This window comes from Pongo pygmaeus, chromosome 20, assembly GCF_028885625.2.
Source record: "Pongo pygmaeus isolate AG05252 chromosome 20, NHGRI_mPonPyg2-v2.0_pri, whole genome shotgun sequence".
Lineage (NCBI taxonomy): Eukaryota > Metazoa > Chordata > Mammalia > Primates > Hominidae > Pongo > Pongo pygmaeus.
The window spans coordinates 17,955,232-17,983,166 of record NC_072393.2 but is presented as its reverse complement, the minus strand read 5'-3'; the positions used below and the strand labels follow the sequence as shown (position 1 = coordinate 17,983,166).

Sequence of the window (27,935 nt, the reverse complement as noted above, 5' to 3'; positions counted from 1 at the left end):
AATTTACTCTCTGTGGACTTGATGAGGAAAGGTCTTTCCATATTTAGAAAAAGGAGGTGACAAGATACATCCCATCCCATCTGGAAGGATTTAGACCCAAGGGCAAACAATGGTTTTTCAAAAGGGGCAGGACGACAAATTCTTGTAGCTGCAATTGTTCCAGAATTAACATCTACATCCTGTCCCGGGTAAAAGGAAGACAGCTAAAGAAGCCAGTGAAGTGCAAATGTATTGAGCAAATGTATTTCGGAAGGTGGGGTTGGAGGGAAATAGGTGGAAAGGTCAGGAATATCTCATTATCTTGGGGTAGGCTGAAAACTCCAGACAGAATGGGAGGAAACGGTCTCCATGGAGTGTGAAAGTCCCTCTGCAAGCTGAACCAAGAACACAGGGGAATCCCTGTGGAACTCACTCCGGAAGCAGCTGCAAGACAGCGGAGAGGCTGCCAATATCCAGTTAGCAGATGACTTTGCTGGCAAGCAGAGGAAGTCGGTAAAAGCTTGTCTCCCAGCCAGGAAACTTGACACCAAGTTAAGATTTGGAGCTAGGAAACAAACCCAAAAGGCTCACAGCAAGCGGAGAAAAAAAACCCCAAAATCTGTAACCTGTATCACAAAGCTTTCATATCCTTCAGATATAAAAAGTTATTAGATATCAATAAGAAAAATACAAACACTCCTGAAAAGTAGAAAAAAGCTATGAACAGGCAATTCACTGAAATTAAAAAAAAGCAAAAACTACAAACATGTAAATGGCTAATCAACATATTTGGATTTTGTTTTTTGAGACAGGGTCTCACTCCCATCACCCAGGCTGGAGTGCGGTGGTGCAATCACCACTCACGGCAGCCTTGACTTCCCAGGCTCAGGTAAATCTCCAATCTCAGCCCAGCTTTTTAAAAATTTTATTAATTAATTTATTTATTTTATTTTTTAGTAGAGACGGGTTTCGCCACGTTGCCCAAGCTGGTCTCAAACTCCTTGGCTCAAGCAATCCACCTGTCTCAGCCTCCCAAAGTGCTGGGATTACAGGCGTGAGCCACCACTCCCGGCCGCTAATTTTGTATTTTTTGTAGAGACGAGGTCTCCCTATGTTGGCCAGGCTGGTCTTGAACTCCTGAGCTCAAGTGATCTGCCTGCCTCAGCCTCCTAAAGTGCTGGGATTACAGGTGTGCACTGCCACACCTGGCCATAATAAACTTATTTGTAAGTTCAATTTAGTCAAAGAAATTCAAAATAAAATAATGAGATTTCTGTGTGTGTCTAATTGGCATAGCTTTTTTCTTTTTATGAAAAGTCCTAGTGTTTAGAAAGGATTTGGAGGCTGGACATGGTGGATCACTCCTATAATCCTAGCACTTTGGGAGGCCAAGGCAGGAGGACTGCTTAAGTCCAGGAGTTTGAGATCAGCCTGGGGCAGTATAGCGAGACCCTGTCTCTATTATTTAAAAAAAAAAAATTAGGCCAGGTGCGGTGGCTCACACCTGTAATCCCAGCACTTTGAGAGGCTGAGGCGGGCAGATCACTTAAGGACAGGAGTTTGAGACCAGCCTGGCCAACATGGTGAAACCCCATCTCTACTAAAAACACAAAAATTAACCGGGCATGGTGGCGGGCGCCTGAAATCTCAGCTACTCGGGAGGCTGAGGCAGGAGAATCGCTCGAACCCAGGAGGCGGAGGTTGCAGTGAGCCGAGATCCTGCCACTGCACTCCAGCCTGGGTGACAGAGCAAGACTCCGTCTCAAAAAAAAAAAAAAAAAAAAAATTAAAATAAAGAAAGGCTTGGAGAAAATACACAAATAAATGCTGCTGCTGGAGTATAAAATGGCACAGTTTTCAGAAGTTGCAGGGGTTACAAAAGCCTAAAGATGGCACATCCGTTTTGGCCCAGAAATTCCACTTGTAGACATTTATCCAATAGAAACAAGATAGATGTGGGTGAAGATTCAGCTCCGGAATGTTCCTCGAGAAGGCGGTGGGCAGAGTGGCTGGATCTGGGTGCCAGAGTCTGGCTGCCTGGGACAAGCCCCTCCTTCTCGCTCAGCCTCAGTTTCCTCATCTGTGTAAGGGAAAACATACGGACATCAAAAATCAGATGTGTCAGATGCCTGGCATGTAATAAGGGATTTAAAAATCAGAGTTAACAGAGATGTTGGCCAGGTGCAATGGCTCATGCCTGTAATCCCAGCATTTTGGGAGGCCAAGGATCAGGAGTTCAAGACCAGCTTGGCCGACACGGTGAAACCTCGTCTCTACTAAAAATGCAAAAATTAGCTGGGCACGGTGGTGGGTGCCTGTAATTCCAGCTACTCGGGAGGCTGAGGCATGAGAATCGCTTGAACCCGAAAGGCAGAGGTTGCAGTTAGCCGAGATCACACCATTGCACTCCAGCCCGGGTGACAAGAGCGAAACTCCATCTCAAAAAATAATTAAAAAAAAAAAAAAGAAATGTAGGCCGGGTGCAGTGGCTCACGCTTGTAATCCCAACACTTTGGGAGGCCGAGGCGGGCGGATCACCTGAGGTCAGGAGTTCAAAATCAGCCTGGCCAACATGGTGAAACCCTGTGTCTACTAAAAATACAAAAGTAGCTGGGCATGGTGGTAGACGCCTGTAATCCCAGCTACTAGGGAGGCTGAGGCAGGAGAATTGCTTGAACCCGCAAGGTGGAGGTTACAGTGAGCCAAGATGCTGCCACTGCACTCCAGCCTGGCGACAGAGCGACACTCTGTCTCAAAAAAAATAAATAAATAAATAAAAAGAAAAAGAAATGTATAAGCAGCCAAAAGATGAAAGGGTGAAGGATAGGAAAGATGGTTCTCAAAAAGGAGCTAAAAGCAGCTCCTAAACCTCCTGAACAAAGGTGAGGGGCACCAGGTGAGGCTACCCTGGTGGACAGCCCTCTGTTGAAATGACAAACACACATACTTTAAATTCTGAGGTTCCTGCGGGATTTGCCCACAGGAACCTGCACTTGCAAAAAAAAAAAAAAAGTAAGTACAAGATTAATCCCTGTGGCATTGGCTGTTAGTATGGAAGACTAGAAACCAAATGCCCGTTGGTTTGGTTCTGGTTAAATAAATTCAGGGGCCCATCTACAATCCCTCACATCCAATTGCAAATCCTGAAATATTCTAACACTCATAAGTTTGTATTTGTTAGTTTGTGTTTTTGAGACAGGGTCTCTCTCTGTGGCCCAGGCTAGAGGGCAGTGGTGCAATCATAGTTCAATGCTGCCCCATCTCCACGGCTCAAGTAATCCTCCCACCTGGGCCTCCCAGGTAGCTGGGACTACAGGTGCATTCCACCACACCCAACTAATTTTTAAAATTTTTGTAGAGACGGGGTCTTGCTATGTTGCCCAGGCTGGTCTCAAACTCCTAGGCTCAAGCAATCCACCTATCTTGGCCTCCCAGAGTGCTGGGATTCCAGGCATGAGCCACTGTGCCTGGCCTTAGAAGTCTTTCTAGGACTGTTTAACTATTTATCCAAGTTAGTGTAAATATTGATCAGTTTCTCTGTCCCAGATCAGCTAGGAAGTGTATTAGTTAGCTATTGCTGCATTAAAAAAAAATCCCCCAAATTATGCCCATCTTGCAAGCTCTTGCTGATGGTAAACCTAAGGCCCCTGTCACTACAATCTCCCTTTCCAAGTTGGCAACAGGAAGTAGCCATTGGGAGATGCCCCCTAAGTCCTGGGATTAGAGATGTGATACAAAGGCTGGGCGTGGTGGCTCACATCTGTAATCCCAGCACTTTGGGAGGCTGAGGCAGTCAGATCACGTGAGGTCAGGAGTTCGAGACCAGCCTGGCCAACATGGTGAAACCCCGTCTCTATTAAAAATACAAAAATTAGCTGGGCATGGTGGCATGCGCCGCCTGTAGTTCCAGCTACTCGGGAGGCTGAGGCAGGAGATTCACTTGAACCTGGAAGGAGGAGGTTGCAGTGAGCTGAGATTATGCATTCCAGCCTGGGCAACAGAAATAGACTCTGTCTCAAAAAAAAAAAAAAAAGAGAGAGAGAGAGATGGGACACAAATTCACCACAATCTCAGTCCCCGAAGGCTGAGCTCACATGCATGTCAGAGCCTGGGTTTAGAGGGTCCCTCTGTGGCTCAGATGCACTCCACAACTTCCCACTGAGCTTGTTCATGAGCTTGGCCAGGCTGGCTGGATAAGGAGACAAAGTGCATTCTGTTCCATCCATGAACCCACACTCACGACAATCCCATACACCCCATGTGGGCCCCCACCTCCCCACCCCCAGCAATCACTGGCATGTTTCAGAAGCCTGTGAAGTTCCCCACCTGCTCCCTCCTGTTCCCATGGGACCTCCAAGCAGCCGTCCAGAGTGCAGGATACATCATTGGCACCAAGGGTCTTTTTCAATTCTGAAATGAGATGAACTCTTGGACACACCTGGGGAAGCCCAGGCATCAAGGGGCTTCCCTGCATTTTCCCAGAGAGACTACAAATGTCTCAAGCAGAAATCCTAAACAGGTGGCTCGCATAGAGCCTCTCTCCAAGCCCACACCCATGGCAGACATTGCTAACTGATCCCTGCACCCTTCACCGAGCCTGGACACTGCCAGTCCCACCTCCCAACATGCTGCTCTAGGCAGACATCACAAATCAATTCAGGATGGACCCACTTAAGGATACATAAAATCTCTAGGAAGAGAAACTTATTGAGGTCAACTGTTTCTGGATTTAATTCTGCAGTCAGAAAATAGCTTTTTTTCCTATTTAAAACTTCTGCTATTTTAAGGAAGCTCTGTTTTTCTTGTTTAGATGCTCACAGACACATCCTCTCCCTCATTCTCTGGCTCCCAAGAACCCACCATATATGGGGGTGTCTCCCAACTCTCTGACCTCACCTTATTTTTAAAAAAAAAAAATTTTTTTTTTTGAGACGGAGTCTCGCTCTGTCACCCAGGCTGGAGTGCAGTGGTGCAATCTCGGCTCACTGCAAGCTCCGCCTCCTGGGTTCACGCCATTCTCCTGCCTCAGCCTCCCAAGTAGCTGGGACTACAGGCATGTGCCACCATGCCCAGCTAATTTTTGTATTTTTAGTAGAGACGTGGTTTCACCATGTTGGCCAAGCTCGTCTCAAACTCCTGACCTCCAGTGATCCACCCTCCTCAACCTCCCAAAGTGCTGGGTTTACAGGCGTGAGCCACCGTGCCTGGCCGCTGACCTCACCCCTTCTATGTCTGTTCTTCCTCTTTCCTTCAAATGAGGGCTCTTTGAGATTCCCCTCTGTTCTCCACACACCTTCCCTATCTTGTGGAACCCCTCTCCTTCACTTAGTGACACCTGAAGCCCAACACTTCTGGCACCTCCAGCTCCCACCTGCACCTCCCTCCTAGTCTCTGTTCCCTTGGCCACTGCCCCTGCTCGGGCCTGTCCTTTGTTCCCAGAACCGGGGCCTCAGCCTCCTCCCTCACTTCCAGTCTGGCTTCTGTTGACCTCTGCTCACACACCCTCCATGGCTCCCCACTGCCTGCACCATAAGTCTAAATTCCTCTGCCTGTCATTCAAGGCCCTGCACATCTTCCAGCAGCCTCCAGCCTCCCGCTCCGTGCCCTTGTGCTGGCTGCATGGATGCTAACATTCCCTGAATCCCCACTGCATCCTGTTCACCCCCCAATCAGTGCACACATCTCAGTGATCATGGGCATTAATTAATTCATGAATGAACTCAGGAAGCAGGAGGGAGAAAGATGTTTCTGGAGCTCCTTCCCAGCTCAGGAGCTCCTAAGAGGCCAACTCCAAGTCTGAAAACCTCTAGGGCCTCAATGCCAGCCCAGAGAAAAACAGGGAGTGGTTGTTAAATGAATAAATTTACATGTCTATCCATAGTTTTGTTTGTTTTAAGACGGAGTCTCTCACGCCGGTAATCCCAGCACTTTGGGAGGCCGAGGCAGGCGGATCACGAGGTCAGGAGTTCAAGACCAGCCTGGCCAACACGGTGAAACCCTGTCTCTACTAAAAATTCAAAAATTACCCGGGTGTGGTGGCATGCACCTGTAGTCCCAAGCTACTCAGAGGCTGAGACAGGAGAATGGCTTGAACCCAGGAGGCGGAGGTTGCAGTGAGCCGAGACCACGCCGTTGCACTCCTGCCTGGGTGACAGAGTGAGACTCCATCTCAAAAATAAAATAAAAAATAAAAGATGGAGTCTTGGCCGGGTGCGGTGGCTCACGCCTGTAATCCCAGCACTTTGGGAGCCCAAGAGGGGAGGATGACGATGTCAGGAGTTTGAGACCAGCCTGACCAACATGGTGAAACCCCATCTCTACTAAAAATACAAAAATTAGCTGGGCGTGGTGGCACATGCCTGTAGTCCCAGCTACTCAGGAGGCTGAGGCAGGAGAATCACTTGAACCCAGGAGGAGGCGGTTGCAGTGAGCCAAGATCGTTCCACTGCACTCCAGCCTGGGCGACAGAGCGAGACTCTGTCTCAAAAAAAAAAAAAAGACATAGTCTCGTTCTGTCACCAGGCTGCAGTGCAATGGCGCGATCTTGGCTCACTGCAACCTCCACTTCCTGGGTTCAAGCAATTCTGCTGCCTCAGCCTCCCAAGTAGCTGGGACTACAGGCATGTGCCATCATGCCCAGCTAATTTTTTATATTTTTAGTAGAGACGGGGTTTCACCATGCTGGACAGGCTGGTCTCAAACTCCTGACCTCAAGTGATCTGCCCACCTCAGCCTTCCAAAGTGCTGGGATTACAGGTGTGAGCCACCACACCTAGCCTCTATGGGTAGTTTTTGAACTGTGCCTCCTTCTTCTCATCCTGAGAACTCCTATACAACCCTCACATCCCCAATCCAACGGCCCTTCCTTCAGAGAGTATCCATCCCTGTCCCTCTGAGCTCCTCTACCCTGGACCCCCTCAGGCCAAGTCCTGCCTTAAGGTCAAATGGCAATTATTCACAGGAAGTGAGAGTCGATGTGGCCCTGGTGGGGCTCGGTACATACAGCCAGGGGACGCCAGGCTCCTCTGAGCCATGGCAGGGCAGGACTCACCTTGGTCAATCCTCTGCAGCAAGCACCCCCGGATGACGTCCTCATAGATGCCCTCAGTGGTCAGAGCCTGGCTGCCCATGGCAAGGACATCCCCCTCGAACTCAGGCAGCTCCTGGAACCATGGCGGGTTAGGGGCTCGGATGGAGAGGAGGGCCCCTCTAGAGGCCTACAACACAGGCTTCTGCCCTAGCCCTGGGCCTGATTAGCTGTGGGGTTGGGGGGCGGGGCTTGGGCCTTAGTTTCCTTACCTTTATTTTTAAATATTTTTATTTTAAAATAAACAGGCCGGGCGCGGTGGCTCACGCCTGTAATCCCAGCACTTTGGTTGGCTGAGGCGGGTGGATCACGAGGTCAGGAGTTCAAGACCAGCCTGACCAACATGGTGAAACCCCTGTCTCTACTAAAAGTACAAAAATTAGCTGGGCGTGGTGGCGGGTTGTGGGCGGCAAGCCACCCAGGCACTGAGGCAAGAGACCGAGGACATGAGCTGTTCCAGTATAATAAAATATAAAACCAGAATAGTTATACCAGATATAGATCTTAGATATGATTATATATGAATATCATTAATGATTAGTTGGTAGCAATTACTCTTTATTCCAATGTTATAATAATCCTCGCTCTATAATCATAACCTAGGAGAAAAACCGGGCCATACAGAGATAGGAGCTGAGGGGACACAGTGAGAAGTGACCAGAAGACAAGAGTGCGAGCCTTCTGTTATGCCCGGTCAGGGCCACCAGAGGGCTCCTTGGTCTAAGCGGTGACGCCAGTGTCTGGGAAGAAGCTCGTTGCCAGGTGGACCGTGGTCTAGCGGTAGCGAAAAGTGTCAGGGAAAAGCATCGGCTACTTAGCAGACCGGCAAAGGGAGTCTCCCTTTCCCTGGGGGAGTTTAGAGAAGACTCTGCTCCTCCACCTCTTATGGAGGGCCTGACATCCGTCAGGCCGGCCCGCAGTTATCCGGAGGCCTAACCGTCTCCCTGTGATGCTGTGCTTCAGTGGTCACGCTCCTAGTCCGCCTTCATGTTCCATCCTGTACACCTGGCTCTGCCTTCTAGATAGCAGTAGTCAATTAGTGAAAGTACTAAAAGTCTCTCATATGCAGAAATAATGGCATAAACTGTCTTTCTCTTTGTCTCCTCTCTCTCTCTGCCTCAGCTGCCAGGCAGGGAAGGGCCTCCTGTCTAGTGGACACGTGACCCACGTGACCTTACCTATCGTTGGAGATGACTCACACTCTTTACCCTGCCCCTTTTGCTTTGTATCCAATAAATAACGGCACAGCCAGACATTCGGAGCCACTACCGGTCTCCGCGACTTGGTGGTAGTGGTCCCCCGGGCCCAGCTGTCTTTTCTTTTATCTCTTTGTCTTGTGTCTTTATTTCTACACCCTCTTGTCTCCGCACACGGGGAGAGACCCACCGACCCTGTGGGGCTGGTCCCTACAGCAGGTGCCTGTAATCCCAGCTACTAGGGAGGCTGAGACGGGAGGATCACTTGAACCTGGGAGGCGGAGGTTGCAGTGAGCCAAGATCACACCACTGCACTACAGCCTGGGTGACAGAGCGAGACTCCATCTAAAAATAAAATTAAAATAAAATAAAATAGTCTCGCTCTGTCACCCAGGCTGGACTACAGTGGCGCAGTCATGGCTCGCGGCAGCCTCGACCACCCAGTCTCAAGTGATCCAGTAGCTTGGACTACAGGCGTGCACCACCACACCCAGCGAATTCTTGTATTTTTTGTAGAGGTGGGGGTCTCACTATCCCAAAGTGCTGGTATTACAGGCATGTGCCACCACGCCTGGCCTCAGTTTCCTTATCTTTAAAATGGACTCAGTGGCCCATATTCTCTAGCGTTGTGGAAAGGATTCATGGGATTAATTAGGCACAGAAAATCACACCTCACGGGGAATAGTATGAGTGTCTCAGCTGGGACTTCCCCAACTCCCAGCCACTTCCTCTAGAGGATTCTGTTTGTACCCATGTCAGACACCTGCCTGGTGCCCATAAGCCCTGTGTGCCTAGGCACCTAGGACTCCCCCTGACCTCCTTCCCAGTCTTCCACTCACTGAGCTTCAGCCACACCCACCTTGTCACTGTTCCTCCAACACACCAGGCACGGTCAGGCCTCAGGGCCTTTGCACATGCTGTGCCCTCTGCCTGGAATGCCCTTCCCGGGACATGGCCCATGCCTTCATTTCACAGGGAGATCCTTCCTGACTCCCTGGTAACTCCCTAACCAACCCTTACCCACACTCTCCATCCGCCTCCTCCCTCCGCTGATGCCCATGTCACCGGGTGATATGCGATGTGTGGGACCCATCCCAGCTCTTCCTTGGCAGACACAGGGTAATGATCCCCATCATAGGTGAAGCAGAGGGCACTGTGGAAGCCCAGAAAAGCCACCTGACCCAGCTCCAGGGCTCAGGGTATGGAAGTCTCTTTTTTTGAGACAGGCCCTTGCTCTGTTGCCCCGGCTGGAGTGCAGTGGTGCGATCCTAGCTCACTGCAGCCTTGACTTCCTAGGCTCAATTGATCTTCCCACCTCTTGGCCTTCGGAGTAGCTGGGACCACAGGCACACGCCACCACGCCTGACTAACTTCTGTATTTTTATAGAGATGGAGTTTCACTATGTTGTACAGACTGATCTCCTGGCCTCAAGCAATCCCCCCACTTTGGCCTCCCAGAGTGCTAGGATTAAGGTCAAATGGTCTCTAATGATCAAAGAGCATTCTTTTTTTCTTTTTGAGACGGAGTTTCACTCTGTCGCCCAGGCTGGAGTGCAATGGCGCGATCTTGGCTCACTGCAACCTCCCCTTCCCGAGTTCAAGCGATTTTCCTGCTTCAGCCTCCTGAGTAGCTGGAATTACAGGCGCCTGCCACCACGCCTGGCTAATTTTTTGTATTTTTAGTAGAGACGGGGTTTCACTATGTTGGCCAGGCTAGTCTCAAACTTCTGACCTCATGATCCGCCCACCTTGGCCTCCCAAATTGCTGGGATTACAGGCGTGAGCCACTGCACCCAGCCTCAAAGAGCATTCTTGCCCACTTTACGTGGATGCATGGTGATGCTGTCAGACCCTCTTGCATGCTTCCCATTAACTCACCTTTTTGCAGCTTGGCTCGAGTTGGCTCAGCACAAAAGGTAAAAAGATGCAGAGACCCCAGCCTCGGATGAACCTCCTCTGCGCCAACCCGCTGTCCGATTCGAATTTCTGCACAACACAGCCAGCGGTGCATCCAGCAACCATCTGAGCACCCAGGCCCACTGCCACCCCATGCCACCCCGTACCCACAGTCCACACCTTCAGCACGCGCCCCCTGACTCTCTCCAGCCTCTGGGCAGCCTGGTCACAGTTGAGGGCCGTGGTCAGACACTGGTCAGCCAGCTGCAGGAAGGTGGCCACGGCGTCAGCCATGAGCTGTGGGAGGAGATGCCGTGATGAACCCAGAATCTGTGCTCCAGCCTCCCGGGCCCCACTCCTGCCCAGCTGACCCCTTCTCAGCATCCGGCCTGCCCCAACCAGCCACCTCTGCCCAACCTCCTCCTCCTTGTCCCAGGAAACACCTTTCCCCTCCTCTCAGGACCTGGGGAATTGTCTAGTCTGTGGGGGACTATGTGCAAACTGGCAGAAAGCCCCTTCCCTCTGGGGGATGGTGCCAGGGTGCCCAGAATGGGGAGTAGAGAATCAGCCAGAGTTCAGCCTCCTCCACTGAGTGCTTTTGTGCAGTGCACAAACTGAACAACTGTGCCAGGTAGTGCTGGATCATCTCACTCTCTGTCTTCTTCTGTCACCATGTCCATCAGCAGGTCCCATCTCAGACTTCAAAACACTTATTGCTTCTCCCCACTGACATCCCCCATCCTGGTGCAGGCCTCCTCCCTGCCTACTCTTTTCCTGCCCCCAACAGCCTGTGCTCCCTATGGCAGGCAGAGCTTCCTAAACCTTAAATCCAGCCATGCCCTCCCCCTGCTCACATACCTGCTCTGGCTCCCCATTGCCCTCAGGAAAGAGCTCACCCCTTAGCCCCATGCTCAAGGCACTGCGCGATCTGCCCGTCCATGTCGCCGGCCTATCTTCCCCATTTCTGGAAAATTGCTCCACGTTCCCCAAATGCAGACAAGCGCTCTCAACACTATTCACTCAGGACTGGTGGCAGCCCCATTCCTCCCATTGCTCTCTCATGTTGGAAGTCCCCTCCTCCTGAAAGTCCTGTCAACCCCACAGATGGATCAGGAACGTCCTCGGCGCTCTCTGTACATCCTGCCCCAGCTCTGCTCACCACATGTGGCCGCTGCCTGGTCACGGGCTCATGTCCCCATGAGACTGGCAGCCCCGCTGTGTTGTCTCGATCATCGTGGTCTCTCCAGGGCACACTTAGCAGGAGTTCAGTGGAGGCTGTCTTCACAGCCTGGCCTCATCCCAGCCTCCCGCTCACCCTCACCTGCTGTGCAAGATCTTGGGCCCCAAACACAAGGCTCTGCATCCCCAGAAAGCCAAACGGTGCTGCCAGCTGCCCCAAGCGCCCCCGGCTCCGCTCGGCCTCACGGTAGCATGTCTGCATCAGCGCCAAGTCCCACGGCATCTCCCCAAATGAGTAAACCTGTGTTCCCGGAAGCAGTTTTGGGGGGAAAATGCTGTCAGCTGATTGCAAAGGGCCAAGGACCCCATTACCAATTCACCAAAGGAGAAACACGAATGAAAATACATCCCGCCTCAGCTGTCACCAAAGAAACTCATAATACAATAGCGGTGGGCCAGACATGGTGGCTCACACCTGTAGTCCCATCAGTTTGGGAGGCCGAGGTGGGTGGATCACTTGAGGTCAGGAGCTCGATACCAGCCTGGCCAACATGGTGAAACTCTGTCTCAACTAAAAATACAAAAATTAGCTAGGTGTAGTGGCACACACCTGTACTCCCAGCTACTTGGGAGGCTGAGGCATGAGAATTGCTTGAACCCAGGAGGTTGCAGTGAGCCAAGATCACACCACTGCACTTCAGCCTGGGCGACAGAATGAGACTCTGTCTCAAAAACAAAATAAAATAAAATAAGTAGCAGTGAGGCACGGTGTCATGGACATAAAAATGATAAAACCTGAAAAAACTATAACAAGCAATGCTGGCACAATTGAGAGGAAATGAGCACATTTCCTGGCCCTGGATCTATGAATACCATCTCATGTTCTCTCTGTGCTGGGCCCTGGGGCTGCAGAAATGGAATACTCTAAGCCAGTCTCTGCTTACAAATTAGGGGAGACAAAGTATAGAAATCACCCACGGTGGTATGAAAGTCAGGCTGTGATAAGAGAAGCACAGGCTACTGCAAGACATAGACGGGACCAGGGACAGTTCCTGGAGAAGGTGATTAGGAAATGGAGGCTTAAGAATGAGTTGAAGGTTGCCTGGCACATAGTAGGTGCTACTGTATGTATGTATGTATGTATGTATTTTAGGTGCCACTTGTGTATCGGATGCACTGAGGTGACCTGCCTTGAGCAGAATTCTCTGGGCTGTTGCCCTACAGGGGAATGGGAGGAGGAGTTTGGGGGATGACCTCAGACTGATTTTGCTAAATTGCCACTTTTCTCATCCAACTCCTTTCCCCTCGCGTTTTAAACTGTGCTCCATGGCTAGTGCAGTGGCTCACGCCTGTAATCCCAGCACTTTGGGAGGCCAATGCAGGCAGATCGCTTGAGCCCAGGAGTTTGAGACCAGCCTGGGCAACAAAGCAAGACCCCCATCTCTACAAAAAAATTAAAAAATTAGTTGAGCTTGGTGGCGTGCGCCTGTATTTCCAGCTACTTGGGAGGCTAAGGTAAGAGGATTGATTAAGCCCGGGAGGTCGAGGCTGCAGTGAGTTAAGATTGTGCCACTGCACTTCAGCCAGAATGACAGAGCGACACCCTGTCTCAAAAACAAAAAAACAAACAAAAATTGTGCTCCAGTGACCATAGCATGGTGATGGGTCCACAATGAGTAAAAAGCAGCCTAGAACAAATTCAGTGAAGATTCTCCACAGGAAAGACTCAAGTTAACACATCACCCTCTGGCTCACTGAACCCCTACCCACGGGAGCTCACCTCCCTGCGCAGCCGCGTGCCCGAGGGGCTCTGGCGCAGGCGGTGGGACAGTCGGTCCATGCCTTGAGCCAGGAGGGTCCGCACCGCCTCGAGCGAGGCTTCCACGGTGCGCAGCAGGGTCTGCACGACCCGGGGCAGCTGCGGGTCCACCTCCCGGCGCAGGCACGACTCGAGCGGTCCCCTGATATCCGCTGGGAGTGGAAGATACTGGTCTGGAGTCCCCTACGCAAGGTGCCTCACAGATGGGGATGTGCAGGGGCCCTAGTTCAGCAGGGCGAGGGGGACGCGAGCAGGGACGCTGAGCGCCCTCTTCTACCCATTGTAATGATGAGAAAACTGAGCCTCGGAGGGGCGGGCCGAGTCAGGATTCCCACCTGGGTCTTTGTAGGGGCCACCTTGGCCCACCCCTGCCCGTGTATCAGCCTTTACCCCCGCCCCTCTTCCGCCGTTCTACTTCCCAGGCCCGCCCACCCGCATTAGCCCGGCTCTGGGCCTCAACTCCTCGAGCCTCAGCCTCAAGGCCACGCCTATCCCCCGCTGAGGCCCCGCCCTTTTTGTATCCACGCAGCCCCCTTAGGACCTGGTGTCCTCGGGACAGACTCTAGGCCCCGCCCCCAGTGCCTCGACAAGACCACGCCCACCGTCTTGCTTTGGCCCCGCCCCTTCCCCATCCGTTCCCTTTCACATCCTAGGCTTGGCCCCGCCCCTCTATGACCACGCCCCTCATTTCACGTAACTCCAAACCCATTCTTCGCTTAGGTCACGCCCCTTTTCCCCCAGCATCGCCTCGCCCCTCCCAGCCCACGCCCCGCCCCCGGGTCTCACTCCTCAGCCGCCCCGCCACACGCGCCTGCTGCCGCAGCAGCTGGTCCACGTCCGGGCGGATCGTCTTCTCCAGCGACGCAAGCAGCTCGTCCTTTTCGGGCTGGAAGGCGCAGAGCCCGGCGGAGGCCCCGGCCAGGACATCTGCGTGAACGGCGTCTAGAAGCTGCCCAGACCGGTCGAGGGGGGACAGGAAGGCGGGACACAGCCGAGACACGGGGCGGGGATGGGGGTCAGAGAGATCGGGAGAGGGCTTAGGCGACAGTCGTGGGAGGGGAACCCGAACGCCCGCATCCCGCCCCCTATCCCGGATCCGGACGCCGTGCATACCTCGGTGCAGGCCCAGGCGCGGGTGCGGCCTGCCCCCCGCAGGCCAGGAAGGGTCTGGGCTCGCAGCGCGGGAAGTTGCTCCCGCATCAGCACCGCGGTCAGCACCTGCAGGAGAGGGGGCCATGGGCGCCGCGGTCGGCCAGCAGGGGTCCTGGGGGTCCCGGGTGAGGCCTTGCGGGGCACTGACCTCGGCGTCTGAGCCTAGGGTCACGTCGTCGTCGCCAAAGTGGCCTTGGTGCTGCCGGTAGAGTCGGACGGCGTCCAGGAAGGCCCGGGCAGCAGGGGCCTGGCTTCGCTGCAGGACTGAGAGGGGCTGCTCCTCAGTGCCTGCTGGTAGCTCCCCTGCCTGGCTCCCCATGGCCCGGGGAGGAAGCCCTCCGCCTGGCCAGGTCCCCAACACCCAAGTCTCACCCATCTCTGGAACTTTGTATAGGCAATGCCCTCCAAAGGGAACACAGTCCCCCAAGACTATCACGTTTATTCAACTTAGAAGGAACCCTCTACTGGCAGCCATAGCCCCGTGACCAGCAGTTCAGGCCATACATACTGCAGCCATTAGCTGTTCCTCTAGTTGCATCGTTTGTGCAGTCAACAACCTGCCCAACTGTGTGTGTCAGTCCTGCTGCTGCCCTACTTTTTTCTTTCTCTCTTTCCCTTCCTCCCTTTCTTCCTTCCTTTCCCTCCCTCCCTCTTTCTCTCTTTCTTTCTTTCTGTCTTTCTTTCTTTTCTTTCTTCTTTCTTTTTTTCCTTCTTTTTCTTTTTCCTTCTTTCCTTTCTTTTTCCTTCTTTTCTTTCTTTTCTTCTCTTCTCTCCTCTTTTTTTCTTTTCTCTCTCTCTCTCTCTCGGGGGGTCTCTCTGTTGCTCAGGCTGAAGTGCGGTAGCATGATCATTGCTCACTGCAGCCTCCAAGTCTTGGGCTCAAGTGATCCTCCCACCTCAGCCTCCTGAGTAGCTGAGACCACAAGCTCATGCCACCACACCCAGCTAACTTTTGTATTTTTTGTAGAGATGGAATTTTGCCATGTTGCCCAGTCTGGTCTTGAGCTCTTGGTGTCAAGTTGGGATTACAAGCGTGAGCCACTGTGCCTGACCTATTCCCCTTCTTCATCTGGCTGGCCCCTCATCTTTTTTTTTTTTTTTTTTTAAGACAGAGTCTCGCTCTGTTGCCCAGGCTGGAGTGCAGTGGTGCGATCTCGGCTCACTGCAAGCTCCGCCTCCCGGGTTCATGCCATTCTCCTGCCTCAGCCTCCAGAGTAGCTGGGACTACAGGCGTCAGCCACCACGCCCGGCTAATTTTTTGTATTTTTAGTAGAGATGGGGTTTCACCATGTTAGCCAGGATGGTCTCGATCTCCTGACTTCGTGATCCTCCCGCCTTGGACTCCCAGAGTGCTGGGATTACAGGTGTGAGCCACCGCGCCCGGCGGCTAGCCCTTCATCTTTTACAGACCCCAGCTTCCCCTCATCTGGGAAGCCTGCTCTAACCCCCGTCCCTCAGGCTGAGCTCCCATAGAACCCTGTGTGTCTCTGTTACAGCCCTAGTCACTCACAACTGCCTGGTGTCCCTTCTGGCTCCCCCAACAACCCATTTTCTTCTCCTTTGTGTGTGTGTGTGTGTGTGTGTGTGTGTGTGTGTGTGTGTGTGTGTGATGCAGTTTTGCTCTTGTTGCCCAGGTTGGAGTGCAGTGCTGCGATCTTGGCTCACTGCAACCTCCACCTCCCAGGTTCAAGTGATTCTCCTGCCTCAGCCTCCCAAATGGCTGGGATTACAGGTGCTTTCCACCATGCCCAGCTAATTTTTGTATTTTTAGTAGAGACAGGATTTTGCCATGTTGTCCAGGCTGGTCTCGAACTCCTGACATCGGGTGATCTGCCTGCCTTGGCCTCCCAAAATGCTAGAATTACAGGCATGAACCACCACACCTGGCCTAAAAACCCATTTTCTGGGTAAAGAAAGTGAGGCCTGGAGAGGTCCCAGGCCAACAGAGGCTGAGCCGTCTGACCCCAGTCTATTAGCCCCACAAATGTCTGACCCGTCCTGAGACCCACCTGTGCCCTGAAGCCGGATGCCACCCTGCAGGGCCAGCCTCCAGGCATGCTGTGCCTCCCTGGTGGCTGCAGAGAAGCAGAGGTGCCGGCGGAAGGGGTGCTGCAGGAACAGCGGGAAGTTCACAGGCACTTCCAAGAGGGAGTCAGGCTCTTCCTGAGTATGGTCTCCTGAAAACAAACAGGAGGTCGCATCTTCTAGACGTTCATTCACTAGGAGAAAATACCCCTGAAATGCATACAGCAGTCCCTGGCATGGGCAGTTGCTCGATAAATATGAGCCACACCATGATACTTGCCACCGTCCTTATTCCAACAGCACTGGGCGGGGCACAGTTTTGGGGGAGGCAGGGTCACCTTCTTCCACTGCATGCCCAAGGCAGACATCACCAATCCATCCCAGCACTGTTTTCCAGCCTCAGCATCCTTAATACAGTCCTCCTGGCAGCCACCACCAATCCATTCAAGCTGGGATGTTATCTGAGTCCAGCTTTATGTGGGGTTTTGGAGTCAGTCAGACCTGGGTTCCAACCTGACCAAAGCACTTTCATTTTCTTTCTTTTTTTAACAAAAGGGACAGGGTCTCACTATGTTACCCAGGCTGGTCTCGAACTCCTGAGCTCAAGCGATCTGCCCGCCTCAGCCTCCCAAAGTGCTGGGATTACAGGTGTGAGCCACTGTGCCCAGCCTGGCCAAGCTACTTTCTAGCTCTATGACCAGGGCACACGTTTTCATGAGCTGTGATTTTCCTGCCCAAATAGGGTTAACAGTGATACCGATGACCTAGAATTATTGACAAGAAAAAATAAGTGAATTCAGCTTTAGTTAATTTATTTGGGGGCCAGCCGCGGTGGCTCATGCCTGTAATCCCAGCACCTCTGGAGGCTGAAGTGGGAGGATCCCTTGGGCCCAGGAGTTCCAGACCAGCCTGCACAAGGTATTTTTTATTAAAAACATAAGTAAATGAAAAGAAATATTTAGGGTCTCCTGTTTCCAGTGTTTTGTTCCACTTTCCAGCATGATAAACACAGACTGCAATAAAACCCAACAATCCAGGCCAGGCGAGGTGGGTCATGCCTGTAATCCCAGCACTTTGGGAGCCTGAGGCAGGCGGATCACTTGAGGTCAGGAGTTCGAGACCAGCCTGGCCAACGTGGTGAAACCCCGTCTCTACTAAAACACAAAAATTAGCAGGGTGTGGTGGCAGGTGCCTATGGTCTCAGCTACTTGGGAGGCTGAGGCAGGAGGATCACTTGAGCCTGGGAGGCGGAGGTTGCAGTGAGCAGAGATCATGCCACTGCACTTGAGCCTGGGAGACAGAGCAAGAGCAAGACTCTGTCCAAAAAAAAAAAAAAAAAAAAAAAAAAAAGAAGAAGAAGAAGAAAAGAAAAGAAAAGGAAATCAATAATCCCAGAAGGTGGAAGCTCCTGGTCATCTCAGCCTTCCAGCCTCAGCCCCCCAGAGACGACAATGACTGTTAATAGCTTAAGGGACAATTCTCCAGATTCTAAAATCTGCATGAAACTGTGTGAGGTGCATATCTGTGACAAGATGGGATTTTCTGCCTTGGAACTGGTCATTTTGCTCCTTGATACGTCTGGGACACTTACAGTGGCTAAGTTTTGCTTTCTTTTATTTATTGTTTTTAAATTTTAATTTATTTTTATTTCAGAGATGGAGTCTTTCTCTGTTGCCCAGGCTGGAGTACAGTGGTGTGATCATAGCTCATGGTGGCCTCAAACTCCTAAGCTCCAGTGATCCTCCCACTTTGGCCTCTCAAAGTGCTGAGACTGCCGGCGTGAGCCACCTGGCTTTTTTTTTTTTTTTTGATGGAATCTTGCTCTGTCTCCCATGCCGGAGTGCAGTGGCGCGATATTGGCTCACTATAACCTCTGCCTTCCAAGTTCAAGCAATTCTCCTGCCTCGGTCTCCTGAGTAGCTGGGATTATAGGCGTGTGCCACCACGCTCGGCTAATTTTTGTATTTTTAGTAGAGATGGGGTTTCGCCATGTTGGCCAGGCTGGGACCTCAGGTGATCTGCCCACCTTGGCCTCCCAAAGTGCTGGGATTACAGGCATGAGCCACCACACCCGGGCTTTTATTTATTTATTTATTTTTTAAATAGAGACAGGGCCTGGCTCTGTTGCCCAGGCTGCTGGAGTTCAATGGTGTGATCATAGCTCACAGCAGCCCCTAACTCCTGGGCTCAAGTGATCCTCCCGCCTCTGCCTTCTGAGTAGCTGGGACTACAGGCACGTGCCACCACACCTAGGTAATTTTATTTTTTAAAATGTTTGTGGAGATGGGGGTCTCAATATGTTACCCAGGCTGGTCTGGAACTCCTGGCCTCAGGGGATCCTCCTGTCTCTGCCTCCCAAGTACCTGGAACTACAGGCACATGCTACCGCAGCCAGCTCACTGTTCATTACCAAAGGGCCACGCCATAATATATTTAATCAACCCTCAAGAGATGGGTATTTGGGCAGATTCTGATGTTTTGAGCAGCATCAACATCTCAGCAGACTACATCTTTGTGTCCTTTGACAGCAAGATAGCTTTTAGGTGAAGCAGAGGGTGCGATTCTAGCTCTGCCCTTGACTAACTGTGTGACAATCCTCAGCCTCAATGTCCTTATCTGTGAAATGGGGTAGTTAGTGATGGGCCTGCCTGCTGGGCAGACTTTATGAGATAGTGCAAGCCCAGTGCTGAGTATTTGCCAGGCACATGCCTGGAATTGTTCCTTCTCTAATTTCTTTTCTTTTTCTTTTTTCTTTTTTCTTTTTTTTTTTTTTTTGAGATGTAGTCTTGCTCTGTCACCCAGGCTGGAGTGCAGTGGCGCGATCTCGGCTCACTGCAAGCTCCGCCTCCCGGGTTCACGCCATTCTCCTGCCTCAGCCTCCCAAGTAGTTGAGACTACAGGTGCCCACCACCACACCTGGCTAATTTTTTGTATTTTTAGTAGAGATGGGGTTTCACCGTGTTAGCCAGGATAGTCTTGATCTCTTGACCTCATGATCCACCCGCCTCAGCCTCCCAAAGTGCTGGGATTACAGGTGTGAGCCACTGCACCCGGCCTACCTTTTGTATTTTTAGTAGAGACAGGGTTTCACGATATTGGTCAGGCTGGCCTCATGAGGTCTCCTCCTGACCTCAGGTGATCCACCTGCCTTGGTCCCCCAAAGTGCTCAGATTACAGGCACATGTCATTACACCGGCTAATTTTTGTATTTTTACTAGAGACGACGTTTCACCATGTTGGCCAGGCTAGTCTCGAACTCCTGACCTCAAGTGATCCGCCCACCTCGGCCTCCCAAAGTGGTGGGATTACAGGCATGAGCCACCGTGCCCAGCCTATTGTTTTTAATTGTTTTTGTTGTTGTTTTTGGAGATGGGGTTTCACTCTATTGCCCAGGCTGGAGTGCAGTGGGGCAATCTCGGCTCACTGCCATCTCCACCTCCCAGGCTTAAGCGATCCTCCCACCTCAGCCTCCCGAGTAGCTGGGACTACAGGCATGAGACACTGCATCCATCCCAGATTTTACTGTTTTTATCCTTTGCTATTTTGATTCTGGTCCCATGACCTAACTCTCCCCCTCACCCTTGCAAGAGTGGGTGTTTGTTTGTTTGTTTGTTTTCCAGAGTAGGGATGCTCACCCGCGGCAACGCTGCCCCCGGGAGACACTTGGCAATGCTGGAGACATTGGTGGTTGTCACACCCAGGGCGGGTGCTGCTGCAGGCATGGAGTGGGTGGAAGCCGGGGATGCTGCTTAACGCCCTGCTGTACACGGGATGCCCCCACCGCAGAGAATGATCTGGCCCCACATGTTAATGATGCTGGGGTGGAGAAACCTGTTCCTGGGAACCCCGGGACCCTTACCCAAGGATTCAGGGCAGAGAGCGTCCAAAAGGCGGAGATATTCTCGCTGGGAAGTCAGGAGTGTGTATCCCGTCAGAGCTGTGGAGCCAAGGCACTGGCCCCCGTTTTCATATTCCTACAAAAGGTACCCAGAGAACCAACTTGGGACAGGTCTGAACTGTGGCTTCTGTGTCCCAACTATACCACCAAGGGAAGATTTCAGATGAGCTGAAAAATCCTCTGCCCCTCCCACCCCTCCCTCCCTCTCCTTTCCTCCATTCCTCCCTCTCTTTTTTTTTGTTTTTGAGACAGAGTCTCACTGTGTCACCCAGGCTGGAGTGCAGTGGCGCGATCTCAGCTCACCACAACCTCCACCTCCCGAGTTCAAGTAATTCTTCCACCTCAGCCTCCCAAGTAGCTGGGATTACAGGCACCCGCCACCACAGCAGGCTAATTTTTGTATTTTTAATTGAGATGGGGTTTCGCCATGTTGCCCTAGCTGGTCTTGAACTTCTGACCTCAGGTGATCCACCCGCCTCGGTCTCCCAAAGTGTTGGCATTATAGGCCTGAGCCACCATGCCCGGCCCTAGGTTTTGTATTTTTAGTGGAGACGGAGTTTCACCATGTTGGCCAGGCTGTTCTTGGACTCCTGGGCTGAAGGGATCCACTCGCCTCAGCCTCCCAAAGGGCTGGGATTATAGGCGTGAGCCACCAGGCCCGGCTCTCCCTCCCTTTTTTTTCCTCCTCTCTCCCTCCATCCATCCTACCTCTGTCCCCATAACTTCCTCCCTTCCTCCCTCCTTCCCTTCCTTCCTCCTGTTCCTGTCCTCTCTCTCTCCCTCCTTCCCTTTCCCCTTTCCCTCCCTTCCTCCCTCAGTCCCTGAGCTCCCAGCACCCACTGGCTCCCCATGTGCCGGGCCGGTCCCAAGTGCTGTCTGAGGACCCTCTTGTTGAACCCTCGAAGCCCTACATGGTGTGAAACATCACCATCCCATTTCACAGAAGTGGAAACTGAGTTTCAAAAAGGTAGTGATCGCTCCAAGCTCCCCAGCCAGAAAGCAGAGCGGCCAGAGGTGTGACTTGCAAAGGCCCCAAGAGGTTGAAACCACAGTTCTGATACTGACCACAACCCTATCCCTGGCCTGGGCCTCAGTTTACCCACCCAGCACAGCAGGGGATGGGACGAGATGGTTGCCTACAACAGGCCAAACACACAGGGGCCCAAGATTCATCCTGGGTGATTGATAGAGGTGGGGCTATGCTGAGATATGGATCCCACAAACCTTGAGGCTGGCGGGGGTGGGAAGGAGGGACCCAGAAGCAGAAAGGCCACGTGCCAATCACGCACCTCCTTGTGGCTGAACCACTCTAGGCGGCCGTCCCCACGCAGAACACAGAAGATTGGCTGCCACCGGGGTGGGTGGCCCCGAAGCTGGGTCAGGGGTCCTCGGTGCTCACGGACTCGGGGCAGCTTCTGCAGGAGGAGGGAGCAGTGGGTGTCAGGGGGCTGTGGGCTGATGTCCCTGTGGCTCGACCACCCAGACACCCGCTGTATCCTGGGGTGACGCTAAGGTCCTGTGATGCCCCAGGCTGGACAGGGAGAGTCCCAGGCGGGAAGGGGCTCTGCGTCCACAGCTCTTGGAGCCCCCTGCCCTGGGTGGGCACAGCTGGGAAGTGGGGCGTTCTGGAGAGGCAAAAAATCTCAGCCCCGATTGGAGCGTGGGACCAAGCATTAGTTATAAGCGTGGATCCCAGGTTCAAATCACACCTCTGCGGTGTGACCTCGGGCAGGCCATTTGGCCTCTCTGTGCCTCAGTTTCCTCATCAGTCAAAGACTCATCTACCAAGGGGGTGAAGACTGAGTAAGTTGTGTGGGGCACACAACTTCATGGCTCCATAGATGTCTGGAGGCCAGGCGCTCATGCTTGTAATCCCAGCACTTTGGGAGGCCAAGGTGGGGAGATCACTTGAGGTCGGGAGTTCGAGATCAGCCTGGCCAACATGGTGAAACCCCATCTCTACTAAAAATACAAAAATTACCCAGGCATGGTGGCGGGTGTCTGTGGTCCCAGATACTCGGGAGGCTGAGGCACGAGAATCACTTGAACCTGGGAGGCGGAGGTGGCAGTGAGCTAAGATCGCGCCACTGCACTCCAGCCTGGGTGACAGAGCAAAACTCCATCTAAAAAAAAGTTACTCCATTCCACATCACGATATGCTAACTTGTTTGGAGTCTTCTATCTCCCATCAGATTGTGAACCCCAGAGGTTACCACAGGATCTGTCCTTGTCACTGGACAACGGCTGTGTCCCCTCATGCCCAGCCCATGATGTGGCATGAATTACATGCTCAGTGAATGGTTTTGTGTGTGTGCGTGTGTGTGTGTGTGTGTGTGTGTGTGTGTGTTTGACAGAGTCTAGCTCTGTTGCCTAGGCTGGAGTGCAGTGGCGCAATCTGGGCTCACTGCAACCTCCACCTCCCAGGTTCAAACGATTCTCCTGCCTCAGCCTCCCGAGTAGCTGGGACTACAGGTGCGCGCCACAGGGTCTGGCTAATTTTTTGTGTGTGTGTTTTTAGTAGAGATGGGGTTTCGGGGTTTCACCACGTTGGCGAGGCTGGTCTTGAACTCCTGACCTCTGGTGATCCGCCCGCCTTGGCCTCCCAAAGTGCTGGGATTACAGACGTGAGCCATCTTGCTTGGCCACTCAGTGAATGTTTATTTAAACAATGAATATTTAAAGTCATCCTATGGCAATGGTAAAGGTCTGAGATTGGAAGCATGGCCTAGGGAGGGCTCCTCCAGGACCCTCCCCCGACACTCAAATGTCCTCTGCCCCCACAACACCCACTTTGCTGCGTAGCAACTGGCTTCCGGCCGGCTCCTGAGGGCCCAGCTCTCGAGAGATCTGCCGCAGGACAGACGCTGCCAGCTGCCCGCGGTAGCAGGGCAGGAAGTTCCTCAGCAGGGTGTCCACCTGACCTGCAGGGACAAGGCGACAGTGAACCCAGCAAATTGAATCTGCTCAGGAGACCTGCTTGGGGAGGGCAAAACAGACAGGGAAGCCACCTGGGGGCTCCTATAGTCATTCTGAGCTGCCGGACAAGTTGTCACCAAATTCCATTCATCCTTCACCCTCCATGCCTGTTTCCATCCATGTGGCTGGGTGAGGGAGCTTCTTTTTTTTTTTTTTTTTTTTTTTGAGATGGAGTCTTGCTCTGTCGCCAGGCTGAAGTGCAGTGGCACGATCTCGGCTCACTGCAACCTCTGTCTCCCGGGTTCAAGCAATTCTCCCGCCTCACCCTCTCGAATAGCTGGGACTACAGGCACACGCCATCATGCCCGGCTAATTTTTGTATTTTTTAGTAGAGACGGGTTTTTTGTTTTGTTTTGTTTTTTGTTTTTTGTTTTGATGGAGTCTCACTCTGTTGTCAGGCTGGAGTGCGGTGGCACGATCATAGCTCACTGCAACCTCTACTTCCTGGGCTCAGGTGATTCTCCCATCTCAGCCTCCCAAATAGCTGGGACTACAGAGACTACAGGCACCTGCCACCACGACTGACTAATTTTTCTATTTTTAGTAGAGACGAGGTTTCGCCATGTTGCTCAGGCTGGTCTTGAACTCCTGAGCTCCAGTGATCCGCTTGTCTTGTACTTTTTTTTTTTTTTTGAGACAGGGTCTCTGTCCCCCAGGCTGGAGTGCAGTGGTGCAATCTCAGCTTACTGCAGCCTTGACCTCCTGGGCTCAAGTGATTCTCCCACCTCAGCCCCACTCCAGTAGCTGGGATCATGTGCACGGGCCACCATGCCCAGCTAATTTTTTTATTTTTGTAGAGACAAGGTCTTGCTAAGTTATCCAGGCTGGTCTCAAACTCCTGGCCTCAAGTGATCCTCCCACCTTGGTTTCTCAAAGTGCTGGGAATACAGGTTGAGCCACACCTTCACTTATAGCTCATGTATCATGTACGCATATGGTTTGCTGAGCTTTGACATAATCACACATCCATGAAACCCTCACCACAATCAAGATAATGAGCGGATCCATCACACCCAAAAGTGTCCCCATATGCTTTACCTGGGGAGCTTTTCAAAAGCTTTTAAAGCTCCAAAGCACACAAGTGAACTTTCTGTGAGTGATGGAGATGCCCTGTATCCTGTTCTATCTGGGAAGTAGTCATATGGGTGATGGGTGACTCGCTCTTTGAGCTGTTGCCCTAAGGCGTGTACACTTGACTGTAAATAGAACATACTTCCATTCTGCTGCCCGGAATGTGGACCCAATGGCCGGAGCTCCAGCAGCCATTCTGTGCCACGAGGCTACCTTGGGCACAGGAATCCACACATGACAGAGCCATGAGATGAAAGGACTTTAGGTGTCTAACTTTTACTAGCCTGCCTGCCTCCACACCTCTCAGTTTGAGGGAAAAAAAAAATCCTTGTCTTGTTTAAGCCACTATCAGGGGGAAAAATAATTCCCAGTGCTACAAAGAATAACTCTTTGAATCCTTACAATGCCCCCACTCCCATGAGCTAGGCGTTGTTGCTATCCCCATTTTACGTATAAGAGAATGAAGCCCAGGGAGGTGAAGTCACTCACCAAAGGGCACACAGCAAATGAGGGAATGACCAGGGTGTGAACGTGAATTGTTTGTTTGCAAGATACATCACTGGTCTTAGCACATGCTGTTTCTCCTGTCCAAAATGCTCTTCTCGTATCTCCTTCCTTCCAACGGCATCACATCCTTCCAGCCCTGGCTTGATCATTGTCTCCTCAGTGGATAGTCATCCACCTCTGCTCTTCCCCACACTCGAGGAACATGTGAGCTCTCTCCATCATTCTCACCATGCAATTTTGGGTCATGACTTGACCCAAAAACCAAGAAAACACTCTTCCATGCTGCTGCATGGAATGTAGACCCAATGGCTGGAGCTCCAGCAGCCGTTCTGTGCCATGAGGTCACCTTGGGCACAGAAGCCCCACATAGCAGAGCCACGAGAGGGAAGGTGTTTAGACCATGAGCCTGTGAGGGTAAGGCCAATACCAACCCCACAATGTCCCCAGCGCCCAGCACAGGTGCTCACCCCACATATGAGGACAGAGGGGCCCGAACGGCACTGAATCTAGCACAGGCCCCTCTTAGTCTCAAATTGGGAACTGAGCCTCCATCCCCAGGATCCTGCTGAGGGGCCTGCTGGTCCCTGCCCACTCAGGAAGACATCCCTCAGGGCCTGGCTGGGTCTGGGACACCCTCCACTTGGCCCCATGCCTCCCACCTGAAGCCCTGCCCTAAATCAGGTCACCAGATTTACCAAATAAAAATGGAAGACACAGTCTTCTGGACACAGTGGCTCACACCTGCAATCCCAGCACTTTGGGAGGCTGAGGCGAGCAGATCACCTGAGGTCAGGAGTTCGAGACCAACCTGGCCAAAATGGTGAAACCCCATCTCTACTAAAAATACAAAAATTAGTCAGGCGTGGTGGCACATGCTTGTAATCCCAGCTACTCGGGAGGCTGAAGCAGGAGAATCGCTTGAATCCTAGAGGTGGAGTTTGCAGTGAGCCAAGATTGTGCCACTGCACTTTAGCCTGGGCAACAGAGGGAGACTCCATCTCAAACAACAACAACAACAACAACAAAAACATAAAGGGGTAATCGGTTTTCAGCATAAGTGTGCACTATGCAAAATTTGGGATATACTTATACTAAAAATAAGATGCAGGCGGGGCACAGTGGCTCCCCGCATGTAATCCCAGCACTTTGGGAGGTGGACGTGGGAGGATCGCTTGAGCTCAGGAGTTCAAGACCAGCCTGGGCAACATAGTGAGACCTTGTTGCTACAAAAACAAAATAAAAAATTAGCCAGGTGTGGTGGTAAACGCCTGTGGTCCCAGCTATTCGGGCTGAGGCAGGAGGATCGCTTGAGCCCACAAGTTCAAAAGCAAACTGGCCAACATAGGGACACCCTGTCTCTATTTAAAAAAAAAAAAAAAAAGCAATGAAATAATTAGCTGGGCATGGTGGTCCCGTCTACTTGGGAGGTTAAGGCGGGAGAATCACTTGAGCCCAGGAGGCCAAGGTTGCAGTGAGTCATGATCATACCACTGCACTCCAGCTTGGGCAACAGACAAGATCCTGTCTCAACAATAACAAAAGACTCACTGTGCGAAATTTACATTAAGAAGGCATCCTGTGTGTTTTGACAACCCTAGGTCTGAATCGAACCCCATCTGCTGCATGGAGCATGTGGACCCAATGGCTGGAGCCCCCACCTACCCGGACTCCCACCCTGTCCCCTCCCCGGCTGCTCACCCCTTAGGTGCTGCCGCTGCTGCTTGTCCAGAGGGCTCGAGGGCCGCCCGCCCATGCTGCTGCCGTCTCCTGGGGCTCCCCTTCCCCTCCCTACGACCACCGCCTGTGTTCCTCGGCTCAGGGGCACCTGGGTGGTGGGTGAGAGGCTTGGTCGCAGTGGGTTCAGAGGTCCCACCCCTGCCCCACCCCACGCTGCACCTGCGTCCTCCCCACTCCCCTGGGGCCCATGTTGCCCAGAGCCAGTGGTTTCTGTAGAGACTGCGGGGACGGCCCCGGGGGTAGGTTGTGGGGTGTGGGAGAAAGAAAATCAGAGCTCGTCTTGGAGGAGGGCAGCAGGGCAGACATCTGGCAGGACCGGCCAGCAGTCGTTGTGTACGGGGGCTGGAACAGGGGGATGGGCAGGGTTGGGGCATCTAGTTCCTGGTGCCACACACACCCCCACCACTGTGCCTACCCTGTGCCCGGTGAGGCTGGACCCCAGAGAGGATACAGCCCTGGCCCAGCTCCTAAGGGTCCCCAGGCCAGGGAGACAGAGCTGGACAGGCACTCCCAGACTGTCCCTGGGGTCAGTGCTGGGGCAGGGGGGCAGATGCCAAGGTCTTAGAGGATGGGGGACCTGGCAGGGGTGAGCAGAGATGTGGGGGGCACTGAAGCTTCATCCTTGATTCCTTCCTCAGGCCCCCAACACTGTCCCTCCCACCAGTCCACCAGCTGGACTCCATTTCTTTTTCCTTTTTTTTTTTTTTTTTAGAGACAAGGTCTTGCTCTGTTGCTCAGGCTGGAGTGCAGTGGCACGATCATGGCTCACTGCAGCCTGGAACTCCTGTGCTCAAGCGACCCTCTCGCTTCAGCCTCCAGAGTAGCTGGGCCCACAGGCACATGCCACCATCATGCCTGGCTAATTTTTGTATGTTTTGCAGACACGGGGGTCTTCCTATGTTGCCCAGGCTGGTCTCAAACTTCCGGACTCAAGTGATCTGCTCGCCTCGGCCTCCCAAAATGTTAGGATTAGAGGCATGAGCCACCACACCTGGCATATTTCACGTTTTAAGTGTCTCTTAAAGGTGTCTTTTTTTTTTTTTTCTTTGAGACGGAGTCTTGCACTGTCGCCCAGACTGGAGTGCAATGGCGCGATCTTGGCTCACTGCAATCTCCATCTCCCGAATTCAAGCGATTCTCCCGCCTCAGCCTCCTGCGTAGCTGGGATTACAGGCGCCCGCCACCATACCCGGCTAATTTTTCGTATTTTCAGTAGAGACGGGGTTTCATTATGTTGGCCAGACTGGTCTTGAACTCCTGACCTTGTGATCCGCCCACCTTGACCTCCTAAAGTGTTATTTTTTTTTTAGATGGTGTCTCACTCTGTTGCCCAGGCTGGAGTGCAGTGGCATGATCTTGGCTCACTGCCACCATCGCCTCCTGGGTTCAAGCGATTTCTGGTTAACTTTGTTT

The 27,935-nt window shown here is 52.5% G+C and overlaps 1 protein-coding gene across 3 annotated transcripts; it reads right to left on the bottom strand.

The window, feature by feature from the left end:
* Positions 1 to 279: 279 nt before the first annotated feature.
* On the bottom strand, positions 280 to 26,612 carry NIBAN3 (niban apoptosis regulator 3). 3 transcript variants are annotated; one of them, XM_054465972.2, is made up of 15 exons: positions 26,484 to 26,604; positions 23,022 to 23,152; positions 21,521 to 21,646; positions 20,193 to 20,307; positions 16,318 to 16,485; positions 14,457 to 14,572; positions 14,270 to 14,374; positions 13,943 to 14,105; positions 13,118 to 13,308; positions 11,480 to 11,638; positions 10,339 to 10,455; positions 10,141 to 10,248; positions 7,031 to 7,142; positions 4,306 to 4,389; positions 280 to 544 (listed from the first exon to the last, which is right to left on the bottom strand). In XM_054465972.2, exons 1-15 carry the CDS (start codon positions 26,536 to 26,538, stop codon positions 297 to 299), a joined length of 1,998 nt encoding a protein of 665 aa, XP_054321947.2. In that variant the 5' UTR covers positions 26,539 to 26,604; the 3' UTR covers positions 280 to 296. The 3 variants fall into 3 exon arrangements, with proteins under 3 accessions (XP_054321947.2, XP_054321945.2, XP_054321946.2); XM_054465970.2 differs by lacking the exon at positions 280 to 544 and adding an exon at positions 602 to 2,059 and having other exon boundaries at positions 26,484 to 26,612; XM_054465971.2 differs by lacking the exon at positions 280 to 544 and having other exon boundaries at positions 4,148 to 4,389.
* Positions 26,613 to 27,935: the final 1,323 nt, after the last annotated feature.